Here is a 26,915-nt window from a genome sequence, read left to right as displayed (position 1 = left end):
ACATTCCCAATCCTTTTACCTCAGTTTGCATCCAAGGACCTTCATTACTGCAGGTGTTTTTGCTTCTTTGCCTATTACTGTCCTAGTAAATCTAAACCTAATAAAGGACAATTAGTGAATGTTATTCACCTGATTATCACATTGCTTTTCTTATGTCAGCCTCTATCATTATTGTCAACCAAATTAAATCTTTAAAAAGCTGTGGGACAGTGAATACTACTTAAGGGATTGAAGCGGACATCCTGTTTTACATACAACAGACTCTTCCTTTCACAATATGTACTGTGTCTGCATTTGTTTCTGAAATATTCTGAAGCTACAGCAGGCATGCTTAAATATATATATGGCGTATTCTGGCTGACTAGGGCAGCAGGTCCGGGAGCCCCTCTGAAGCTTAATAGGGAGGCTGAGCGTGCCACCTCTAAAGGACGCGTTTCACTGGGTACAGCATACTGTAGAGACTCTCCTAACTAGGTACAGTCCTCCAAAGTGTAAACAGTGTGGATGGGGAAATCAAAGATCTACTTGTAACTGCTCCATTAAGCAGCAGCACACTGAGGAGCTGAATATTCATAGACATTATGTTGTCATATACTCAATCTACCATGACTGGCATCCTCTCACGGTAAATGAACCTCATCTGGCTTTCATTATAATCAATTTATTTACATAGGACACTTACAAAAAGAAGGGAGGTCCTGCTCAGTTGAGCTTACATTTGATTTCACTTGTTGGGACGAAGGCCCAGCAGGAAGATATAACAGATGACAGGTCCATGGTGCTCTGTAGGACTGCTGACAGTACCTCGATGTAAAACAGGCAAACTCTTACAGTATAGAATGATTTCTGGGAAGGTTTTGCACTAGGAATGAGAGTTCTAACTTTTTGGTTGCAAACGTTTTAAATTCCACGAAATTGAACATTACATTTAAATGTCCAGAGAACATGATTTTATTAGGGATCTGCTTAGCTGAACTATTATTACTTACAGCTGATCTGTCACTTTTCCCAATGTCGTTCTTCAGTATCCCAAATAAAAACATGAAATAGCATTTACAGATTAAAATAACTCTTCTAATCAGAGCGCTCTTCTAATCAAAACCCTCCTAATCAGTCCTACTCTGTGCTACTTCATGTGTGGGAAAGTTAAGCAGTTCATTTAATTGCAGATAGTAGGTGAGTTAAGGTAAACCCCCCAAAAAATCTTTGCCAGATGTTAGCCAAGCACCAAAGGGAAAAGGAATCTTGGCATTTCTCATCCAAAAAAATGAAAAGGATGGTTTTGTAATAATGACAGAAAAAAAAATTATGCAAGAATTAATCACTCTTGACATCTGAGATCTAATTAACTGTTCACAGGGAGAAAGAAAGGACAACCAAGGGCTCTTTAAAGAAAATGATGAATGAAAGAATTAGGACCCGTCTGAATTCCTGCTCTTTTTATAATTGTGCACTCAAAATTGAGACACGCTATTAATATCCGCACTCTTTTATTCATCACGAGAACTGAAAATGTGATGCCAAGATGTCAACTAAAATAAAGCGACGGCTGGCAATTCTAAATAAGGCTATGAGAGCTCTGAAAGCTTAACAATTTGTTGATGTCGATGACAAGGTGGATATTGAATGGGTCTGAGCTGTGGGTTAATGTGAATAATCATATGTACATCCTGTAAAATGCAATAAGTAACTCTGATGAAAAATAGTAGAAAGTTAACAGTGATACCACATCACTCGCCATGTGCATGGGGTCTGAACAGACCCCTACCAGCAGCGTTCCCTGAGTCATGGCTGGAGTTGACTGGAGGTGAGCATATCATGTGCAGGAAGACTTGAACTTTGCAGGTCTTATACCCAACAGTATAGCCAGGACATCCCCTGCCACAGTAGGCTAAATGGAAAAGGAATATCTTGAGTTAAGTTTCTGATTCTCTGTAATGCAGAATAGGCAAGTGCTTCCGGTGCTGTTATTCAAGGGCTCAAAACAAAAGGAGTATACTTACCAACCCCCATTACAGATTAATTTTTCAAGCATATCTCACATTTTTTTAATCTTATATTTCACAATGTCTGCCAAAGTGGGAGAAACCACCAGTTTTAGTGCCTAGGTGCACATGAAAAGTGCAGTACTAACCGTGATATAACCTTTTTAACTTTTTCTGTAGGTCATATATATACTTTTTCTGTAGTTCATATAGCTTCCAGGGTTAAAAACTACTTCCATCACTACTCTAGTTATATGCCAATGGAAGCTGAGCTAATTACTCTAGTTATAAGATGATGGCTGCTAATATGGCTAACTTGAATGATCATGGATGATCTTGCCAATGCCAGAATAAAAGGAATCCGAGTAGAATCTGACTTATACAACAAACATCATGTTTAATATAGCAGAAGGCATGTTGCTGCTGCCGTAAATTTGAGGAAAGAAACACAGTCGACAGTGGCACTGAGTAAGGTAATATGCAACACATTGGAAACCCCTCTTCAATAACACAACTTGTCTTTCTCTATGGGGCAGACTAGGAGGTAGACCAAATTACCATTAGGTATTAAACACAAAATTAGAAGTAGTGAATGAAAGGTGAGTCCAAAATAATTTTTTTTAAAACAAATACCGATTTTGATATATAAAATGTGTGCATTGTATTATTCTCACAATTACTTTTGGACTACAATACTATATTGAACAAAAAGATTGATGAATGGTTTAAATGGCAAGCCTAATTTGGAAAGGGTACCAAAAAGTAACAGCATTTAAATTGTACTTTGTCAAGTAAATTTAAATTATGGATACTGTAGAGCTGTAGCGTTGCATAAGACACTTATGTTTACGAGCTCGTATGTCCAAACATAGAACTGACCTCCCTAGCGGCCTTCTTAACAAAGCCCTCATCTGTGGTGCGGAAAGCTCTGCACAGCGCCTCTGCAGGATCCTGTGGGAATATCTCTTGCTTCACCAAGTTCACATGAAGATGTATAGCAGCATACACAGCAGCATCTACTCCTCCATGCCCGTCAAACACAGCAAAGTAAGCTTGCTCTTCCTGATCCTGTGGATACAAAGAATACATTAAGTACAGGTGTTCTTGTAGATTGTGGAACTGACCAGTTGGGACACCACTATGTTCATGATGTATGGGTACTCTGGAAATGCTGTGTCCCCACTCCCTGCCATGTTTGCAAGAAACACATTTCTTTAATAACTAAACTAGCTCTATGGGGAAAGTGGTTTTACCACCATAGCAACTAATGGAATGGGCCTATAAGTGTTAATGATTTTTTTGGTTGATATGGTGATAACACCACTTTTCAACTATAACAGATATATACACTCACTGGCCACTTTCTTAGGTAGACCTGTTCAACTGCCATGAATAGCTAATCAGCCAATCTCATGGCAGCAACTCAATGCATTTAGGCACATAGATGTGGTCAAGTCAACTTGCTGAAGTTCAAATCGAGCATCAGAATGGGAAAGAAATGAGATTTAAGTGACTTTGAACGTGGCATGGTTGTTTGTGCCAGACGGGCTGGTCTGAGTATTTCAGAAACTGCTGATCTACTGGGCAGACTGGTTCGAGATGACAGGAGATGACAGGCGACAGTAACTCAAATAAGCAGAAGGGCTACAGCAACAGAAGGCCACGTCGGGTGCCATGCCTGTCAGCTAAGAACAGGAAACTGAGGCTACAGGCTCACCAAAATTGTATGATGTAAGACTGGAAGAATGTTGCCTGGTCTGATGAGTCTCGATTCCAGCTGCAACATTCAGATGGCAGGGTCAGACTTTGGCATAAACAACATGAAAGCAATAGATCCATGCCTTGTATGAACTGTTCAGGCTGGTGGTGGTGTACTGGTGTGGGGTACATTTTCTTGGCATACTTTTGGCCCCCGAGCAGGGCTTAAATGCGACAGCTGACCATGTCCATCGCTTTATGACCACAGTATACCCATCTTCTGATGGCTACTTCCAGCAGGATAATGCACAATGCCACAAAGCTCACATCACCTCAAACTGGTTCCTTGAACATGACAATGAGTTCACTGTACTCCAATGGCCTCCACAGGTGATCTCAATCCAATAGAGCACCTTTGGGATGTGGTAGAACGGGAGATTTGCATCATGGATGTGCTGCGGTTAAATCTGCACCAACTGCGTGATGCCATCATGTCTATATGGACCAAAATCTCTGATGAACATTTCTAACATCTTGAAAGTATGCCACAAAGAATGAAGGCAGTTCTGAAAGAAAAAAGGGTGTCCAACCCGGTACTAGCAAGGTGTATCAGTGAGTGTATATATATCCTTATGTTCCATAATCTCCCCTTTACAAAATACATAAATACCATGGAAGAAAAGGGTGGCACCTGCAGATTGTAATGCAGAAGTAATGTTTTTCTCCATAGTGGTATCTTTTGTTATTCTATATTTTGAAAACATGGTGAAGGTTATTATTATTTCTGAGATCTATCAATTGTCCTCCAAAACTGTCTGCATTTAATGTGCTGATTATATCTCATTTGAAACGTGCATGATGGGTGCATGACTCTGAAAAAATGTAAATCAGAGAAATGAGTAAATGCAAAACCTGTAAAATTTTATGCAAAGCAAATAAAATCTAATATAAAAGCAGCCAGCCAAGCAATATCGCATTAATGTATGTATTAAGGACTCAAAGAGCAAGTGCTTTGGTGCTTAATATTATTTATTCTGGCCCTGGGAATACCACAGAGAAAGTGGACGTATAAAAAACAATGTATGCTCTAATTGTATTTAATCCCAAGTGGTGGGGAGTCAAGTTGTTTTCACATTCATGCCTACCCACATAAAATTTGGCATTTTAATCTAGTGTACTCCAGGAATAATAAAGTCATAAATGTTACCTTTTAAGGGCATGTTTTGAAATATAAAAAAAATCCCAATAAATTTCATCCAAGACAGTAAACAAATAAGATTTCATTTTTTTTATTCTAGTAAGACATACTGACTAATACCAGTATTTAAGAAGGGAACGAGTACTCAAGATAAGGTGGTATTTTATGTGTACATACCTTTACTGTCTGCTTCCTGAATGATAAAGAGCTAGAGGTATTTTTGTGCTTTTTATATCTGACAGAATACTGCAGAAATGCTTTTCCTGTCCCAGTAAGGCAATACGTAACTGTGTGACACCTCTCTATGGTTTTTTATGTCTGAACTCAGCTCAACCTTCCATGGTCCAGCTATTCACAAGACAGGAAGCAGTAACGCAAGAAGGGTTTTAATCTGCTCATCCTTAGAAGTAAAGAAAAGTAAGATAAGGTATGCGAACATAAAATAGCATGGCCATTTGTATTCATTTTAAAAAAATATATCCTTTTTACTCATATAATCATGACCTTTTGTTAGTCAATGACTTATTATTTTTATTAATATGTATTGTTTTATATAGTGCCATCAAATTCTGTAGCGCTGTACAATGGGTGGACAGGACATAACAATTTGACTTACAGAGACAACAGGTGAGGAGGGCCCTGCTCAAACAAGCTTACAGTCTAGAGGGAGTTGGGTTATTACACAATAGGTAAAAGCGCCGTTGTTAGGGATGGAACAGCCACACTAGTAAAAGTATTGCAGGAGAGGGTCTAGGAAAGGAGGGCATTAATGTGCTATGTTGTAAGCATCCTTAAAGAAGTGGGTCTTGAGGGATTTTTTGAAGGAATAAAGCCAAGGAGAAAGACGAATAGGCCAGGGCAGAGCATTCCGGAGGATAGGGGCAGCCTTTGAGAAATCTTGTAAGCGGACATGAGAGCTAGGAATCAGAGGTGTATTTAGAGATGAGTGAGGAGATGTTGGTAGGGGAGCCGCTGTGAAGGGCTTTGAAAGTAAGAGTCAGGATTTTGAAATGAATCCTGAAGCGCACAGGCATCCAGGAGAGGGGACAGAGGGGAGAGGCGTTAGTGAAGCGAAGGAGAGGAAGATAAGTCTGACAGCAGCATTCATGGTGGATTGTAGAGGGGTGAGACAGTTAAGAGGGAGACCAGCTAAAACAGAGTTACAATAATCAAAATAATCAAGGCAGGAGATAACAAGGGCATGGACGAGAGCCTTAGTGGCATGCTGTGTTAGGAAGGGACAGACTGAATGTGGGGGGGGGTGAATGAAAGGTCGGAGTCAATGGTGACACCAAGACAGCTGACATGAGGAGACGGGGAGATGATAGCACCATTAACATCGAGGGAAACTGATTGGGGAATCTCAGCGTTGGAGGGAAGATGAGAAGTTCGGTTTTGGTGAGATTGAGTTTCAGGAAACGTTTAGACATCCAGGTAGAGACGGAGGTGAGACAGTTAGTTACATGATCTAAGACAGAAGGAGAGAGATCAGGAGAGGGTAGATAGATCAGGGTGTCATCAGCATACAGGTATTGAAAGCCAAAGGATGCAATTAGTTTGCCAAGTGAGCAAGTGTAGAGAGAGAACAGGTTCCTGGAACTGAGCCTTGGGGTACCCCCACTGAGAGGTAAGTGAACCAGGAGAGAGCAGTGTTACTGAGACCAAGAGCATGAAGAGCTTAAAGGAGAAGAGGGTGGTGCACAGAGTCAAAAGCAGCAGAAAGGTCCAGTAAGATTAGCATGGAGTAGTGGCCCTTGGATTTGGCAGTTTGTAGGTCATTTGTAACTTTAGTAAGGGCGGTCTCAGTAGAGTGTTGAGGGCGAAAACCAGATTGAAGATGGTGAAGTAGGGAGTTGGAATCAAGAAACTTAGTTAAATGTGTATAAACAGTTCTTTCAAGAAGCTTAGAGGTGAGAGGAAGTAGAGAGTTGGGACGGTAATTGGACAGATTAGTCGGGTCAGGGAGGGCTTTTTCAAGATTGGAGCAATGGTAGCATGCTTGAAGGAGGATAGGACTGATCCAGTAGTGAGGGAGAGGTTGAAGATGTGAGCTAGAGTAGGGACAATAGTATCAACACACCTCACATCCAGACACACAATGAAGTTACATACCCATCACCCTTGTATGCATTCTAACACAATTGTTACTAATGGCCATTATCACCCAGTGGATCTGTGACATCATAGGCTAACCAGAAATTATTTCTTATGGAAGGTAAAATAAATCTTGAATATGTTCATCATGCTCCCTAAAAAAAGTGTGTATTGTTACTTTAAAACCACTTGATTCAAACAATGATGCCAGACTTATCATTTAATTTAAGGCCCTGATGACAGAACATAAATAAAAACCTGACAGTCAGTGAATAATCTAAACCCTTTCATGACCACATTAAACATCCCGTGGGGCAGTCCCAATTTGTGCATACTGTCCCAGTGTTAAGATGAGCTGCCCCTTTTGTGAGCACTGGGGATCATTACTGGTAGGGGAAATCCTTTGATGGAGGTCTCTGCTGTTATCATACAACACAAGCACGGAGCTGTGCTGTTGGTGCAAAGCACAAGTAAAGGGAAAGTGTGGGTAAGCAGTGTTGAGTGGGCTACTTTTACAATGTTATTTATGCACGTACACCTTAGCAGAGCTGTCATTTTATTTATTTCCTCTGAATGTTTAATCACACATAAAAATACAGACACTTGATGAGCATCTTCAGTTCTGCATCAGCAACCTATCAGTATACCTGGGAAATTGTGGGCTCCGGCTCCTGGAGCCTACCCTTGCAAGAAGGGGCTAGGACTGCCCATGGATGTCAGTGGGCGGTCCCACTGCGGTCAGTGAGTGTTCCTTCCTGCTGACATCACGGGAAACACCCACACTTAGGGAAAGGGTGGGGAAAAGGGACGGGGAGCAAGTGTGTCAAGACTCCGCTCCCACAACCCGGTGGGATTCGGGTGTTGACCTGGAGAACCTGAGAAGGGGCTCTTCTCCCAGAGTTCTTCAGGTCACAGCCAGAGAGTTCCCAAGTATGCCTGTCAGTCCCAGTTTCTCTGTCACATGCCAGTTATGTGGCCCTGACAAGTATTATGAATTAAGGATATTTTTTTTACATAATTTTAGAATTACATCTGAGAAGTGTTGCAGAATTTAACAGCATTGGGGATTTTGTTTGTAATGCTGCATTTTGTTACAAAAAGTGTTAAATTCAGCACAGTATATGGAACAGCACATTAAATGCATTTCTCAAGTCACCATCCCACAAAAAAGACATATAGCCATATAGTCTGTATATCACTACATAGTTGTACTTGCTGTCCATTCTCTAACCACATAATTTGTACATTCCTGGAGACTGTCCTAGTGGGACAGCTTTTTCCTTACAAAAGTAGTAATCTTGCAGTCACCTCCAGATTGAAGAGGATGTTGAAGTCCGGGACGCAGACATGCTTGTCCTCCATCTTACGACGCATGTTCTTGATGGCGTGGATAGAGGTTTCATAATACAGGTGTGGCTTGCGCCGCATGGGAAAGTCCTTCACCCAGCTACAGCAGATCTCATGTAATTTGCTGAATACTGCATGTGCTAATTTCACTGTATCAATCTCTACAAAGAAAATAGAAAGTAAAAAACAGATATTGGCATGAAAGTGAAATGTTCAAAATGTTTTTTTCAAGTCACTATACCCATCCTTAAATAAATAGCAACAATAAGTTAAAGATAATAATCATGGTGCAATTACATGTCTTGTCCTTGACAAATTCCATTGACATGAAAAGTTTTGGTATATATATCCAGATATTGGATTGATATTGTTGCACTGTTTCCAGAGAACATAATGTAGTAGAACATGATGTTGTCTCATTCATTTTACAACCTCTAAGGTCTGCTTGTCAGAGGTAATGATTATTAGTGAAATTAACTCTATAGAGACCATCTAAAAGGCCCAAAATCTAAGAAATGGGAAACAATACGAATCATCCTATAACAGCCCAAGCTGGAAGTTGTAGACGTCTTCTTATACTAAATTATATGTAAATTATTTTATCATACTGCACAATAAATTATTTACATTAATTGGATTCCTTGTATGGAACCATATCAGCCATTTATCTCCAGATGACAGTATTGAGACATCCCTCCTAATTATTACGTTTAGGTGTTTCAGCCACACCCATTGCTAAAGTGTTTAAAATCAAGCACGTAGGCAGCCATCTCCTTAGACAAACATGGCAGTGTCATAGGATGCCACCTTTGCCACAAGCCAGTTTGTGAAATTTCTGCACTGCTAGATCTGCTGCGGTCCACTGCAAGTGCTATTATTGTGAAGTGGAAATGTCTAGTAGTAACAGCAGCTCATCCATAAAGCAGTAGACCACACACTCAGAGCAAGACTGCCAAGTGCTGAAGAGCATAAAAATGATCTGTCCTCTGTAGCATCACTCACTACAAACGATCCAAACTGCCTCTGAAAGCAACATCAGTGCAAGCATTGTATGTCAGTTGTTTCAAGAAATTAGTTTTTATGGCTGAGTAGCTGCACAGAAGCCAAAGATCTCTATGAGCAATACCTAGCATTGTCTGGTGTAAAGCACATCGCCACTGCACTCTGGAGCAACGGAAATGTGTCCTCTGGAGTGATCAATTAAATTTCACCATCTGGAAGTCTGATGGATAATTCAGGGTTTGGTGGATGCCAGGAGAACACTACCTAATGGAATACATAGTGCCTACTGAAAACTTTGGTGGACGAAAGGGGATTTGGCCTGGGGCTGTTTTTCAGAGTTTAGGCTAGGTCCCTTACTTACAGTAAGGGGTAATGTTAATGCTACAACATTCAAAGACATTTTGGACAATGCTATGCTTCCAACTTTGTGGGGATAGTTTGGGGAAGGCCCTTTTCTATTACAGTCGGTGCCCACTGCACTCAGCAAGGTCCATAAAGACATGGTTGCACAGAGCCCTGACCTCAACCCCATCAAAAAACTTTGGGATGAACTGGAACAGAGATTTCCACAGACACAATCCAAATTTGTGCGGAAAGCCTTCCCAAAAGAGTGGAAACTGTTATAGCTGCAAAGAAGGGAACTATTTAATATTAATGTCTTGTAACAATTCGACGAGAGACGGGTCCCGTTTGCAGAATGGTAGGATATCAGGACGGGTAGTAGCAGGAGGAATAGTGGGACAACAGCAGGAAAGTTCCAATAGCATAAACAGGTCACAGTCCAAGGTCGAGGCAGGCAGCAAACAGGCAAAGTCCAAAAAGCAATCCAAAGTCAATCCAGGCGGCGATCAAAGAGTAGTCAGGAACAAAGCAGGAGTCAGGAAACCAGTAAATCAGAATATAGCACACTGAGACAGTGATAACGTTTGTACCACACAAGGGCTCAGATTAGAGTGAGCAGTGGGTTTAAATTTGGTGCCAAACAGCTGCAGGCAATAATCAGCCAATCAGATAAAAAGCGGGAGGACCCGCCCCCTAGCGTGACGTACGCAGTTGCTGGGTAAGGATTCCTGGCCGCCATGACAGCGTGCACGTGTGTGCACCTCCATAGCACCGAGGACGGCAGCAGAGGAGCTCCCTGGACAGACCCGCCGGCGAAAGGTAACAGAACCCCCTCCGCAAGGGCCGGACTCCGGACGGGCACAACCAGGACGGGAAGGAAAGCAGCGATGGTAACCTTTCACCAGATGTGGGGCATGAAGATCCTTGGCCGACACCCAGGAACGTTCTTCGGGTCCATAACCCTTCCAATGGACCAAATACTGTAAAGAGCCCCTGTGGAAACGGGAGTCCAGTATAGAACGCACCTCATACTCTTCGTGACCATCAACCTGGACCTTATCCGGAACAGGATCCAGAGTGGTGTACCGGTTACAGTGAAGGGGTTTCAGGAGGGACACATGAAATACCCGGGGTATCCTAAGAGTTGGAGGCAGTTGCAACTCGTAAGCCACTGGGTTGATGCGTCTGAGGATCTTGTAAGGGCCGATGTATCTAGGGGCAAGTTTGGATGAAGGGACACGCAACCTAATGTTCTTAGTGGATAGCCATACACGGTCACCCGGGAGATATGAGGGTGTTCCACCTCTTCTTTTGTCTGCGTGTTTCTTTTGTTTCTCAGTAGCCTGCTGTAGCGATTTCCGAACTGTATTCCAGGTCCTTCTTAAATCCGCTAATCTGTCATCCAGAGTAGGAATGTTAGTCATTTGGAAGGAGTCAGGTAGGAAACGTGGATGTACACCGGAACAACAGAAGAACGGAGATGTTTTAGTGGACTCATGAGTAGCATTGTTGAAGGCAAATTCGGCCCAGGGAAGAAGATCGGACCAATTGTCCTGATGGTCTGAAATAAAAAGGCGTAGGTACTGTTCCAGTGATTGGTTGGTCCTCTCCGCTGCCCCATTGGATTGGGGATGGTAGGCAGACGAAAACGATAACTTGATTCCCATCTCAGAGCAGAACGTTCTCCAGAATCTTGACACGAATTGGCTCCCTCTGTCTGAGACAATTTCTTTAGGTAGTCCATGCAATCGGAAGATCTCTCTTATGAAGATAGAAGAAAGTGCTGCCGCTGTAGGTAAAGCAAGAAGTGGAACGAAATGAGCCATTTTCGAGTATCTATCGACCACCACCAAAATAGTAGTATATCTATTGGAAGGCGGCAGGTCCACAATAAAATCCATCGATAGATGGGTCCAAGGTTGTTCGGGTAGAGGAAGTGGTTGTAACAGACCAGAAGGTAGTGAGCGAGGTGTCTTCACCCTGGCGCAGGCTTGGCAGGCTAACACATATTCCTTGATGTCCTTATTCATGGTAGGCCACCAGTATGATCTTTTGATCAAGGAAATGGTTCGAGAAACACCTGGATGTCCAGTAGGTAAAGTATTATGATGGATAGACATGAGAGGGATTCTTTCCCGCATGGGCACAAACAATTTTCCCTGTGGTAGGTTGGTAGGAAGATGGTGTTGCATAGCCTTAAGTCTGGTTATCAGAGGAGACTCAAGTGTTGTTTTAACCATGGCCAGTATCCTGTTCCTTGGAATAATGGGTTCTTTTTCGATCTCTTCCTCCTCCATGATAGTAGCGTGTTGACGGGATAAAGCATCAGCCTTGGTATTCTTGGAGCCGGGTCTGTAAGTAATGATGTATTGAAAGCGTGACAAAAAGAGTGCCCACCGGGCCTGTCGTGGATTTAAGCGTTTAGCTGTGCTCAGATAGGATAAATTCTTGTGATCTGTAATGATGGTTATCGGGATGGTGGTGCCTTCCAAGAGGTGTCTCCACTCCTCCAAGGCAAGTATGATGGCTAGGAGTTCCCGGTTTCCCACATCATAATTCCTTTCGGATGAACTGAATTTCTTAGAGAAGAAGCCACATGGGTGTAGCGGACTACAGTAAGATTTCCTCTGGGATAGTACAGCTCCCGCTCCGCTCTCTGAGGCATCGACCTCAAGGGTGAAAGGAAGAGACGGGTCAGGGTGAACCAGGACCGGAGCAGAGGTAAATGCCTTTTTGAGCTTCTGAAAAGCTTGGTAAGCTTCTTTAGGCCAGTTGTGTACGTCGGCCCCCTTCTTAGTAAGGGCTGTGAGAGGAGCTGCGACCCGTGAGAAATTCCGGATAAAACGCCTATAATAATTTGCAAAGCCCAAGAATCGCTGAAGAGGTTTTAAGCCTTCTGGTTTAGGCCAGTGAAGGATGGCATTCAATTTGGTAGGATCCATTTCAAAACCGGACGAACTGATGATGTAACCAAGAAAAGCAACTTTGGAAACCTCAAACTGACACTTTTCAAGTTTAGCATAGAGTCCGTTCTCCCTTAATCTTTGAAGAACAAGGGTAGTGTGCCGGCGATGCGTCTGGAGATCTGGTGAATATATTAGGATATCGTCAAGATATACTAAAACAAATTGGGAGAGATAGTCTCTGAGGCAATCATTAATAAAGTCTTGGAACACTGCTGGGGCATTGCAGAGCCCGAATGGCATGACCAGGTATTCATAGTGACCTGACCTGGTATTGAAGGCGGTCTTCCATTCATGTCCTTCACGTATCCGTACAAGGTTGTAGGCCCCTCTGAGATCAAGTTTTGTGAAGATAGTAGCACCCTTTAAACGGTCAAATAATTCAGGAATCAGAGGTATGGGATATTTGTTTTTTATTGTTATCTGGTTCAAACCACGGTAATCAATACATGGTCTTAAATCCCCCTCTTTCTTTTTCACAAAGAAGAATCCCGCTCCTGCCGGGGAAGTGGACCTTCTGATGAAGCCTTTCTCCAAATTCTCCTTGATGTAGGCTTCCATAGCCTCGTTCTCTGGTTTCGAAAGAGGATATACCCTGCCCCTAGGAGGTGTGGTTCCAGGTAACAAATCGATTGGGCAGTCATAGGGACGATGGGGTGGTAGGCGATCCGCTTCCTTCTTACTGAAAACATCCGCAAATGCTTGATACGGTTTCGGAATTCTGGTGGAGAGAGGAGAGATAGTGACACTGTGTACGGGTGAGATTTTACAAAGACAGCGTTTTTGACAGTCCTCACCCCAAGACACGATTTGAGCAGTTCTCCAGTCTATCGTCGGATTGTGTTTCTGGAGCCAAGGAAATCCAATCACCACAGGACAGGAAGGAGATGTAATCACATTGAAGTTCATAACCTCTTGATGCAGTGCTCCTACATGAAAGACGATGGCCTCTGTCTCATGGGTAACAGTGGAAGGGCTTAGAGGTCTACCATCAATTGCCTCCAATGTCAGTGGTGTATGTCTCTTGACCTGCGGTATATTATACCGGGTAACAAACGTGGAGTCGATGAAATTACCAGCAGCACCGGAATCGATGAGTACCTCTACGTTTACCCTGGTGTTTTCCCAAGATAATGAGGCTGGAACCGTCATGCGTTTCATCTGGTGCTCAGGGGAGATACAAAGAACACCCAGAGTAGGTCCCCTGATCCTACCTAGGTGCGGGCGTTTCCCGGCTTGTTCGGGCAATATCTAGCGAAATGTCCCCTACCTCCGCAGTACAGACAGAGGCCTTCAGTGCGACGATGAGTCTTTTCTTGCTCAGTTAAGGAGGTAGCACCCAATTGCATAGGTTCCTCCGGGTCTAGTCTCTGGGGTGTGGAATTGAAGAAACGGGGAGCTAGCCGTATAAGAGGTTTCCTTTGTTTCTCCTTTTGTGATTGACGCTCTCTGAGGCGGAGATCTATGCGGGATACAAATGTTATTAGATCCTCCAGGTCCTCAGGCACATCTCTGGCTGCTAATTCGTCTTTTAACTTCTCAGATAGGCCATGCATGAATGCAGCAACTAGGGCTTCATTGTTCCAACCCAGTTCAGCGGCTACCGTTCTGAATTCTATGGCGTAGTCTGTTAAGGAACGGGAGCCTTGTTGGAGAGACATGAGCGATGCAGAAGCTGTGGCCTCACGACCTGGCAAATCGAAGATTCTTTGCATGGTAGCCACAAAGTCACGGTAGTCATTGATTAAAGGCGACTCCTTTTGCCAAAGAGGCGAAGCCCAGGCTAGGGCTCGGTCTGTCAGGAGTGAAATAATATAGCCGACGCGGGCTCGGTCAGATGGAAACATAGAAGGCATTAGCTCAAACTGGATCGCACACTGATTAAGAAAACCTCTACAGGTGTTGGGATCCCCTCCATAACGAGGTGGAGGTGGTAGGCGCAATGGTATAGCCGCAGCAGGCGGTGTGGTGACTTGTGGGTTAACAGGAGGAGTAGCGGTACTTGCCAGCGGATCAGTGCGTGTGAGGAGAGTTTGCAGGGCTTGCGCCAATTGATCCATACGATGATCCATTCCTTGCATTCTTGCCTCCTGTGACCGGAACAGCTGATCCATTTCTGCGGGATCCATTAAATGGCCCTTGTGTACTGTAACAATTCGACGAGAGACGGGTCCCGTTTGCAGAATGGTAGGATATCAGGACGGGTAGTAGCAGGAGGAATAGTGGGACAACAGCAGGAAAGTTCCAATAGCATAAACAGGTCACAGTCCAAGGTCGAGGCAGGCAGCAAACAGGCAAAGTTCAAAAAGCAATCCAAAGTCAATCCAGGCGGCGATCAAAGAGTAGTCAGGAACAAAGCAGGAGTCAGGAAACCAGTAAATCAGAATATAGCACACTGAGACAGTGATAACGTTTGTACCACACAAGGGCTCAGATTAGAGTGAGCAGTGGGTTTAAATTTGGTGCCAAACAGCTGCAGGCAATAATCAGCCAATCAGATAAAAAGCGGGAGGACCCGCCCCCTAGCGTGACGTACGCAGTTGCTGGGTAAGGATTCCTGGCCGCCATGACAGCGTGCACGTGTGTGCACCTCCATAGCACCGAGGACGGCAGCAGAGGAGCTCCCTGGACAGACCCGCCAGCGAAAGGTAACATGTCTATGTATTTAGAGTGCAATGTCATAAGAGCCCCTCTTTCCATATGCTGGTCAGCACTATGAGAAAATTTTGTCTCATAAGACAGTGCCAGATCAGTGACTGAAAACATTAAATGTGTCAACATGATGGCATTTTCCACATAACAGAACTGGAAATAACAGAGAGTTATGGAGAATAACTAGGAGAATTTGGCCCATCTGGTTTGTCCATTATTGTTGGCATAAAGACTCAAAGCTTAATTGGTCCTTGGTCTTGTTTCTTACGTTTAGGAAAGTCACCTTATATTAATAGTAATAAAGTGAAAACGAATAAATCCATGATAAAATATCTTATGTAATTGTAAAAAATAACATTGAGAATAATATGAAATATCACAGTATTAGGTATTCTGTAGGTTCCTTGTATTATTTCTCATTTAATGGCTATCAATGGCGGTCTGTCTCTTTCTGAACTTCATTATTTATATTCCACCTCTCAGTACCTTTGTCAATAACTCAAACTCTAGAGACACCCTACTTTGCCCTTAAAGTAAGATACCCCTTTACTTAGCTGTGCTACTACATTGTGCAATAATGAGAAGCATGGCTATATTTGCCTTCTCTGTCCATCCACGTGTCTGGTGTTGCTGCCAGCTGTCCTGTGTTCTGTTCTGTGAGCTTAGAATAAGGTCTGCGGGATAAATAACACTAGTACTCATGTGTATCTTTTTCCATTTAAATAGAACCTTTAAGAAAAGAAGTATACAGCAGAGTCTGTGCATGATCAAATCCCCAGACCAAGGTCATGCTTATTTACTGCTGAGTTTTTCACAACTTCCCTTTCAGAGTGGGCTGCAATGCATTGAATATTTTTTATTTGTAGAAGCCTGTACATAGGGGTTGGAAGTCTAATTTCCCTATCCATGGTACTGAACAAAATATACATTCCAATGATTTGCTTTATTTTCTAATTACCATGAAGACTGTGTGATAGACAAAACTAAAAAAATAGTGTGCTTCAGGTAAAAAATCTCCCTGGAGGCCCAGTGCAAGCTTCCCTGTTCCATGTTTCATAGAGAGTCATTAGTTTATTTGCAAAAGACTAGTTCAAATAACAGTAAGTCACACTGAAGAGCTTGCAGGACCCTACTTGATAGCATCAAAAGTTACTGTAAGTGTGCCATTACACAGAGAAAATCTCCATATGCATATCAGACTGTCAAGGGGAGCAAGGGCACTTCAGACAAAATGTGAAACGTTTTCTATACACGAGAGAACCAACAACTCCAAATGGCATAACAATTCCAACCCCAGATGTACAACATCCTGGCCTATTTTTCAACTGCAGAGACCGCATCTGCTGGTGTGCGTTATATGCCAGGTTAGGCTTTTGTTCTAGTCTGGCTATATAAACTGGACAGTGCTTTACATCATAACTACAACATGGGTCAAGTATGCACTTTAGAATGACAACCTAGTTTATTTTATATAATCTGCATTGTACGTTTCAATAAACGTGTTTAATACATGCTCACAACATGTTTGGTTAAATGAGCTACCACTTTGGGGTCCAACAAGGGAGTGTATCAAGATAACCCTTGTACCTTAAAAGTGGAAACCAACTACTGCCCACCACTTTGCTATAACAGTGACTGCATATTCATGTGCTACCGTCTCTCCAAAGCATCCAATAAACTGATTCAGTTTAAAGGGTTCTAATAGAAACTACTAGACATTTTGTAAAAAGGTTACTCTATGTGTCAAATGGAGGGGATGGCAGGACAGGTTGAGGACACCCAGGAAACCTTCTTCTGGATCTTTTTCAACAAGGTAGTTATGCATACCTCTTTATTAGTTAATAATAAAGTTAACCCTTAATTCGGTTGACCACTTGATTTAGTGAATAGACCCAAATGAATGATTATGATTCTGTAAGGCATGATAAATTAGGTTCAATATGGCAGCCAAAAGGAGAGCTGTATTGGCTACAGGACAACACAGGGGCTTTTATACTTTTGAGTGAACATACAGTTGCAAGAGTATGTACTGGACTTTCATGGGGCTTTTCCAGCTGTTAACAATCTTGTGCTTGGCTGCATTTTCCCCACAATTAAATATTAGCAAAGAAATAAGATTTACATCTCAGAATCCCCTTTTTCTTGTTCTATAAAATTTTATTTTAGAACTAACGTTTTGGTGTTTTGGTTATAAATTTTAAAGACCCTCTCTTTGTTGATAACAGGCTGTAGATAAAGAATTTGAATAAAGCACTCTCTAAGCTAGCTATACCTGGAACCCGCTCAGGAATCTGTCTAATCTTAGTTTATTATTTTTTTTAATTAATATCCAAAGGTCGTAGGAACAATGAAGCCTATTCTTTGTGAGATATATCATTACATCTATGAGAGCAGGAACATTGGATAAATTATGGGGACAGATCCTCCACTCAGCCCGCAGTATTAGTAGTATAGGACCAACAGAAATGTTCTGTAATTTATGCAATCAACTGTGACAGCATTGCTAAACAAGATAAACCCTATAACCTTTATATACAGGGGAGGCCTTAATACGTGGCAAAAGCCACACTATAAAAATACTTGCATCGCTGGAATAGTAAGGACCTATTTTAAGCCTCTTCTACATGTAGGTTACCTAGAACCAACCTCACACTTCATAGCTGAAAAACCTCTAATGGACAACATATTACAGATAATAAACAACCTCCAATCTGTGATCTTACAGATGCAAGGTGCAGACACTAGACGGTGGGTGAGGGAAGGTGTCAAAGCTGCTCTCCTGCCCTAGTATGGGTTGGGAGTATATGTACAGAGCTTGGCACTGACACATAGCACAAGCAAACAAACTGATAAAATAAATGTATTTAGTGACTGTTCAATAGTCAGTACCTGGAAAATGTATATTATTGACAATGTATAAAATGCTCTACAATTGTCTGGTCACCATAGCTGTTCCACGCACATACCGATCACAATGATCAGTTTGATTACATTGAACATTGGTTGATACTTGGTTCATACAATATGTAACTAATAATTTCCCATATGTTATGTTAACCAACAGTAACACATAAAATTAACATTACAACCGTCTGGATCTAGGAGTTGAACCCAAGAGACTATGCAGCTGCTAGTCAAAATACAAAAGCATACACAGAATCAGATGCTATGGGAGAGATCAGGGCAGACACGTGGAATTTGTGTGATATAATTAGTTTCAGGTCACTACTCAAGGAGTAATCCAAAGCTTATTGATTAAGAGTTTTGCGGCTCATAATAGTACTCTGTGTGGGTTTAGTCTATTTTGTGTGTTGCATCACTGGAAGTGTGTGATGTCATGCTGGTATGTGTTTCGACTGAATGGCAGAATGTTTTAATGATATTTAAAATGACATGATCTCTGAGTCAGTGATTTTTCTTTTAAACGTCTGTGTTTTCAGCCTATTAATGATGCTGTTTGAGAGTGTTGCCCTAAGGAAGTTGATAAGCGTTTTGGGAAAGCCCATCCGGCATTTACTGGCATCCCTTAGACTGTGATTTCTCAGTAGCATATAATATTGAGTGGTTTAATCAGCTGCTGGTTTAATCCTTTTATGCAAGGCATCTGCTCCCAGGTTTCCTGCCAACCCCTGCACTCAGACACATCAGGATAAAAACTCTGGGATTAACAGAATTATTGTGCTTCCCTGTTAACCACTTTGGGGGCGATTAATTGCTGCCTGACAATGTCTTGTATATATGAGTTATTACTAGAGGGTACTAGGTTATCAGTCTAGACTACAAGGAGTAAAACAACTGAAAAGTAAAGTTGGTCTTGGCTAAAAGAGAGAATAACATTGTTTCCTTGCATTAGTGCTAAACAACATTATTTCCCAATGGATTTCTTAGTTGGAGATTGCAAGTAATACTCGTGCTATTGAATTTTAGCAGAATACCACATTTAAATTGTTTTTGACCATCAACCAAATCCCCAAACTTGGACTTCTGTGAGGATATCCTAAAATCGTGTTGTATAAGCATATAATTACTGCCAGGAGGGTGATAATCATTAGTAGAGTGAATAATTGGTTCCAAAAGTAAATACGGTACAAAAACAAGAAAAGTGCTCAAGGAAGCTTTAAATTACTTATTAGGCAAACATTTTCAGCGCTTATTCTTCCAAATCCAAGTAAGGTCCCCAGGCTCCCACCATCTCACACAAGGGAGAAAGAACAGAACTGATGGGGAGATACCTTGTCTGTTCAACAGGAACTAATAAAAAACACAATATACAACCTGAAGAAACTCCCAAAGCAGACTCACAGACCAATCCCCCCCATGAAACAAGAGGTCGAAAGGGATAAGCCGTTGTCCAAGTTGTAAAGTGAGCTCTAACTCTCTGTCATCCAGCGTAACCACCAAAAACTTGGCTGCTGCTTTGACACCCAAGTGTCCGCTCAAGGAGAGATGGGAAAGGAAAAAAATGGAAGCCACAACCTCCAGAGCAAAAAAACCCACCTTGTTGATAGAATCAATTTTTGCAAGCACTTACCAAAATATAGATAGTTTCCATTAAGAACAAATACATTTTAATACATAATACAAAGGTGCAATAATAAAATGTATATAACATAAAAACATTGAATGTGCAATTGAGCATACAGAGTGCTTTCAATTTGAGAAACTGTTCGCCGATAAGGCTTCATCAGAGGTAAGCACACACAAATCCTTTCTATAAATAAAGAAGGAAAGGGAATATTAAGAAGACTATTTATAACAAATATAGTGTTCTTAGTATAAACACGTGTACATATACTTGAAATATGTCACGTAATACTTAGGAACATGACATTGCCAAGGAGTGGACAATACTTGTCGTTGCTTTTAGGCATGCTATGATATTACATGCTTGTAGTACTGGAAACGAACGGACATAGTTTAGGGTACATCCATCTATACATTTTGACCGGCAATATTTTATAAACAGACCCTTGTGGATTAATTTGAATACTATATGTGCAGATTTAGATGTTCTATACAACAGGACATAGGTTGAATGCCAGGAACATGTATCACTTATAAATCTGACATGCATTAGGATACAGCGTAAACACACAAGGTGTGAATAACTTTGGGTAAGTTAATATAAGAAGGAAGCATTCTACTTACTGATGTAACAACAGTGGAGAAACACTTGTGTTTAAGGCTGGAAAAAACAGACGGTGAGACCTCTTTAAAAGAGGTCAATGTGGTGATAAAACCTCACTACAAAGAATCGATACTGGCAGAGCCCTGTTTGTTACCCTGAATGGTGAGGAGCACACATTCAGACTCGTTTGTGGGCTGCTGTAGAAGTCTATTCTTTATTTTGAGTTCCTCTGTTCTTTGTTTTTAACCTGCCCCAGCATGTTCCTCTGTTGTTTGGGTTTATTTTCCTACCTGCTACACGCATAGGAGTATTTTCACAGATAAACATATCCTAGGGTGCAGCAGAGAAGCCATCAATTACATACCTATGGTTCTATGCTTACAATACCTCTAAATGCTATAAGAACTTTGCTTTCTTGTACATTTGATAAAACCAGACAGATGAAGACTTACGTATGATGCCTTCCGTTCCATCCACATGCTTTGGTAAGTAGTACACGGATAAGTCACTTTGCAATATCTCATCTGCAGTGGCCCTTGCCAGTCCAGCAGCCAAGAACGATAGGCAATTACTAATGGAAGAAGACAGAAGAAGAAGTTAGTCACATTGTCCTAAGCAAGATGCCTATACCTAGAGGGCAAAGAGTTCCCCAGTTATATGCCATAATAAATGATACTACTGGTTTGTAGGTTGCTTGTTATTTAAACATCATCATGTAAATCTAATTGTGAAGGAAATATCCTGCCAATGAGATCACTCTCCGCTGTTGGTCTATTTGTTAGAGGTGACAAAGCTAGATTGTTCGCAATGTTTATGAGTCAAGCTGCTTTAATAACATAAAGCCTTTAATGAGTTTCTAACACCTCATTTGTTTGCTGGTACTTAAGTCATCTTAGGGAAAGGTTTCACAAAACCACTAAATACACCAAGTAAGGTTCTATTGAAAACTAATATGGAAAAAATCTTTGAACCAAAACTATATTTTAAGAAATATATGTATGCATGCTGATTGGAACATTTTTTCACGTTGCTTAAAAGGAATATTCAGCTCTTGTCGAAAAATCACAGGGAAGGAATGTACTATGGTGAAGGCTCAATAGATTCCACTAATGTGCCATAAATTCGAGCATTATTATATTTTTAAGAGACTATAAGAAAGAACTATAGTGGAATTGTGGGCAAAAAAAGCCTTTTTTACGCTATTCAACATATAATGATCTATACAATCTATTCAATGAGTGCACAGATGTCCCAAGAAACTCTTTAGTAGTCCAATAAGAATTAGTTGTGCCGTAACTCACACCCTTGTGTAGAATTAGTGGATTAGGTACTGGTGAATATACCCATATACTGTATGTTAATGTATTTTGTAACTGTACAGAATATTACTGTGAAAACTAGTAAAGAATTGTAATTATTTGTTTAATGGCTTAATATATATATAACATTATGATCACTGACAGGTGAAGTGAATAACATTGATAATCTTGTTATCATGACCCCTGTTAGTGGGTGGGATATATTAGGCAACAAGTGAACATTTCGTCCTCAAAATTGATGTGTTAGAAGCAGGAAAATGGGCAAGTGTAAGGATCTGAGTGACTTTGACAAGGGACAAATTGTGATGGCTAGATCAGAGCATCTCCAAAACTGGGTGTTCCCTGTCCGCAGTGGTCAGTACCTATCAAAAGTGGTGGCAGGAAGAAAAAGCAGTAAACTGGCAACAGGGTCATGGTGACCAAGGCTCATTAATGCATGTAGGGGGAGAAGGCTGGCACATGTGGTCAAATCCAACAGAATAGCTACTGTAACTCAAATTGCTGAAAAAGTTAATGCTGTGCATCGCAGTTTGCGGCGTATGGGGCTGTGTAGCTGGAGAACACATGGCACCAGGATGAATCCATGGAGGCCCAGCCTGGCAACCTACAGAACCTAAAGGATCTGCTGCTAATGTCTTGGTGCCAGATACCACAGCACAACTTTAGAGGTCTAGTGGAGTTCATACGTCGATGGGGGCTGTTTTGCCATCAAAAAAGGAACTACACAATATTAGGCAGGTGGTCATAATGGTATGGCTGATTGGTATATATATATATATATATATTTATATATATATATATATATACATACACAAATATTATACATGTGCCAATCTACACGAATTTGTGCATTTTCGAAAACATTATTATCTGACATCTTAATGCCATAGTAGCCATGCAAGTTTAATTTGCCTGATGAAGGCTTTTTATTTATAATTAGCCACTGTCAATATGTACCACTCAAATAAAAGCACCTTAATTTAGCTAAATCCTGTCCTCAGGGCCAACTAGTGCAACTGTATAATTCCCCCTGAGAAATCAATACACACCTTTGAAAGCTTGCACTTTCATTTCTCAAGCATTTGGTAACAGCTCGACAAGGTATTTCTCCTAATGTAATTGCTTACTTAGGTTTTCTCCAGGGAGCATTATGTAATTGTGTAGCGTCGAAGATAAAAATAAAACATGGCAACTAAAGCCCATAGTCAGTAGTTTGCATAATTGTGCTAATGTGCATTTCATATGCAAACAAGACTTTATGGCTATGGACAAGTAAAGGTCAGATTGGAGGCGTACCATTGTATAAAAGATTACTGTACTTAGGGCATAACTTTCTGAATTCTGCTATCCCTGTGCCTTTGCAGCTTTGGTAAACTGGTGAGGTTTAAACAAATCTCTGTTGCTCATACCTACTTCACTAAACCCCATTAAAAAAAAAAACTCCTTAAAAACCATCTAAAACAGGGGTAGGCACCAACATTACTCACGGTGGACATTTACTGGTGTCTGCGGTGGACAATTTAATGATGTTCTATGGACCTCACAAACCTCGCCACAGACACTGGTGTCCTTGTACGGACACTTTGCTTATCCCTGATCTGAAATGAAGGCAAATGATTGCGACCACCTACTGCCTTGTCCTACTACTCTTTCCTGTTGATGTTTCCTGGATGTACTATATGCTGGTAGTGCATTATAATAATTCTGAAAATGCTTTAGATGACATTGCTGACATTATAGAGCAGAACCACCTGTCTCATGGACGGTAGGTCTGTACGTATTTGAGATTACACCGCCAAAACAAGCCAGTGGCGCTCCTGCAAACGTGCTTGTAATAAAAAATGATGTTAATCATTACCAACAGCATCAAACGTGCTCTTTTGTGAAAGACAAAGCCTGGGAATTCCCCTTCGCTTTTATGCATTCCATTGACCTGATTGTTAAGAGTGAGAAAGCTAGAAGAACTCTTATCCAGCCTCTTTAGTCTTTTATTAGCACCTGGAGATTCAGCATAGGGAAATGAATTCAAACTCAGCCACTAGAGGTTTCAGCATCATAGCACATCCCCTCTTTAGGGAGCACCCACACAAAATGATGCAAGTAGTATATGTAAATTACAGATATGACCCCAAAATCTGAAGTGCTGACGATAGCAGAATGATGATAAAACCAGATTCAAGTTCCAAAAATTAGCATTACAGCAAACATTACAAATGTTAAAAATGTAAATTACAAAATGTTAAAAATAGAAGCACAGTTAAGCAGGGTTGTCTTGTTGTAGTGTCAGTGGTGTCCTTGTTTCATTATTTCTGTCTCATTACTTCAACATCCCAGCATCTCTTCTTTTAATCTCCTGTTATCTGACTCAACTGGGTCTATTCACTAAAGAGACCATTGACGGGAGAGTTGTGGCTTCAATTTCCTCACTTTACTGTACATTATGAAGGGCCAACCCTGGTTAGCTTCTCCTCGAGGATGAGCTTGACTGGCCTTGTATAATGTATTGTTAAATCAGTGAGAGTTCTCCAGAGTTTCCAAAAGTTTCACATGTGCTGTTTTCGCAAAAAAGAAATCCTCAGATTGTTACTACCACAGCAGAAGCCCATTAAGATTAAACATTATGATTACTTTAATATTTACAGTGTTTGTTTATTATGATGTCTCATTGCTCATGTTTTCTAGAATATGTTTTGCTTCTGCACCTAATAATATGATATAGTTATATTCGGAAACATACTTACAATTTTGTTTGTCACAGTTCATATGTTGGCATGTCAGCAAGCTTTATTTCACATTCAATTATATGTGATATGCAGTACAGTATAAATGGTGGCTACAAATTATTTCTACACATACAGAGAGATTGGGAAGGTAAGCGTATATTGAGGAGGAATTTAACTAAAGCCTTCATTTTATGTAAGGAACTCTCAGATTAGATGTGTGGAATGGTTACTATCAGTTCCCATACAATAATATTGTAGTTAGAATTAATATTCTGTACTTGCTCAAACTACTATTTGTAGGAATACAAGATCGGGTACCTCAGCAATCATTTAGATAATATGACTGAGTTGATGAGTTGCCCATTTGCACACAATAATAATGGCAATTAGTTTATAACAAGTCACTTGGGGATATATTTCAGGTAGCCCATACATGGTTTCACTAATGCTGAATACATAATAAAAGGAGATAGAAGGTGGTTATTAAGAGACTAAAAATACTAACGGAAAAATACAGCATTCTCTAAGTGCATAACTTAACAGTTGGCATTGCCAACCCTGCCATGAGTAGGTGGTCAAATCGTGTTAAAAAAAGCAAGCAAGAGTAAATTCTGTAATCTGGATGCATGATGCCACAGCACAAAATAAAAATAAGCATCTATTATCTCTATAATTAGAAACATTTCTGCCATAAAGGCATGATGCATCTTAAACCCTTGGCATCATGCCTCCACTCTTCCCCCTAGCCTTGCATTTTCCCTGCCATACCCAAACCTACACACTGTCACTAAAGACCTCATTACAGAAACCAAGGGGTTCGCAAGTGCAAATCCTTTCTGATTGTACTGGCAGAGTGGGTGTAATGCCTTTGCTATCACATATACAGCTGCATTTTGAACCGTCTGGGAGTATAGTATACCATTATGACAAAGAAAGTCAAAAGAATATAATAAAAATCAGAGTTTTATGACCAAGCCAGAGCGACAGAGGTTACCGTATTATGTGCATCCGTACACCCTCATTTCTATGATGTTGTTTGATGTAGTTTGGATCTCTGTATACAATATGTAATGTTGTGTTTCGTGCACAGTGACAAGGGATGGAGATTGTTTGCTCAATGTCAGGATTTTATGTCTCCAGTCAATAGGGGAAGTATTATTATATTTTTTAACTTATTGGTAGTGGATGATGCACTGGAAGTCTAAGCACTTTATGGTTTGAACTGGTACGCTTGTCACTTAACCCTATACACGTTTACTGTCTCCAGTCAAAGACACCTCCTGCCTATTGTCCACTCACCCGCCATAAGCTCCAGCCACATCTGTAAAAGAGGAATACTCTAAAAAAATGTTTTAAAGAATTAACTACAATTATAGTGTATTCCCTGCCTCTTCCAAATGGTGTAAGGCAGGGCCCTACCTATATAGGCATATATGGTTTGCAAAACACTTTAAATATATATATGACACTTAACTATCATACGGAATAAAGAACACATGAGAGCTGTAGTGTTCCTGTAACAAGTGTTCTGTTTTTTTAGTGCTGATATTTTTTGTTACAGACTTTGTAAAGGCAAATATGGATGTGGAAAAACAAAAATCTAATACAATAGGTAACTACGCGTGCCTTTATTCTATTCAAATTTATAATCCGGCATGAATATTTCTCTCAGGATAATGCTAGCTGTATGACTCATTTTTAACAACGCTTGGAAGACATTTGGAGCAGAAGGCGAATCTCCCATTAAGCCCTCTTGAGACTGAGAAATGATAATTGGGTAATTATTTGGGGCCAGTACACGGTTGAAGGTTTTATTTTAAACTTCTCTTCCAATCAAAGAAAAATAGCTCCCTTTTGCAAAAGATTACAATTATTCAGCCTTACCAAATGCCTGTTAAAATATTTTTCTCTCTGGGGCAAATATGTTAAATGCCTACGCTCCCCTAGTTTTACATGGGGGAAGTCTGCTCATATTGTACATTGTAATAATAATAACTATATGCAAAACAATTAGGTGTGTAATAACCTAGACAAATATTACTAATTAATTGCCATTTCAGCCATTTGTCGATGTTGGGCAATTTGGAAAATTCAATTACAAAACTGAATTCTATTAAAAGATCTCTGTGTATTTTCTGTCAGTAAAATAAGATTAAATAATGACACTATATCAAAAAACACAATAATAACAGAATCCCCATCCCTGTGGTAACACGTAGCGATGTATTCAAGTTGGACAGGTATTTATGTTTAGAAATATATGTATCAGCAAAAAGAGTGGCCGAAGCAAACAAGGAAAAGCTTTTCATCAGAAACCCAATCTGGGCCAAGTCCTTTAGTGAAAAGACTTCTCGGTGGAGGGAATAATGTTGAGAAAGTTGTGGCAATTTTAATGGAGTCTTTTATACGCTTTGGAAGTGATGAGCTCTGCTAAGAACAACTTTGTCATCGTAATGGTAAAGAA

At 40.8% G+C, this 26,915-nt stretch overlaps 1 protein-coding gene across 1 annotated transcript in view; it reads right to left on the bottom strand.

The window, feature by feature from the left end:
* Positions 1 to 26,915, bottom strand: part of PPM1E (protein phosphatase, Mg2+/Mn2+ dependent 1E) — an 87,295-nt gene that overhangs the window by 7,617 nt on the left and 52,763 nt on the right. The window contains exons 2-4 of the mRNA XM_053454871.1: positions 20,862 to 20,980; positions 8,284 to 8,483; positions 2,865 to 3,053 (exon numbers count right to left, since the gene is read on the bottom strand). Of these exons, the coding sequence (XP_053310846.1) occupies positions 2,865 to 3,053; positions 8,284 to 8,483; positions 20,862 to 20,980 (508 nt within the window). The remainder of the gene's footprint in view (positions 1 to 2,864; positions 3,054 to 8,283; positions 8,484 to 20,861; positions 20,981 to 26,915) is intronic.

Source organism: Spea bombifrons, chromosome 2, assembly GCF_027358695.1.
Source record: "Spea bombifrons isolate aSpeBom1 chromosome 2, aSpeBom1.2.pri, whole genome shotgun sequence".
NCBI lineage: Eukaryota > Metazoa > Chordata > Amphibia > Anura > Pelobatidae > Spea > Spea bombifrons.
The sequence above is the reverse complement of the archived record's forward strand: the minus strand, read 5'-3'. Positions and strand labels throughout refer to the sequence as shown.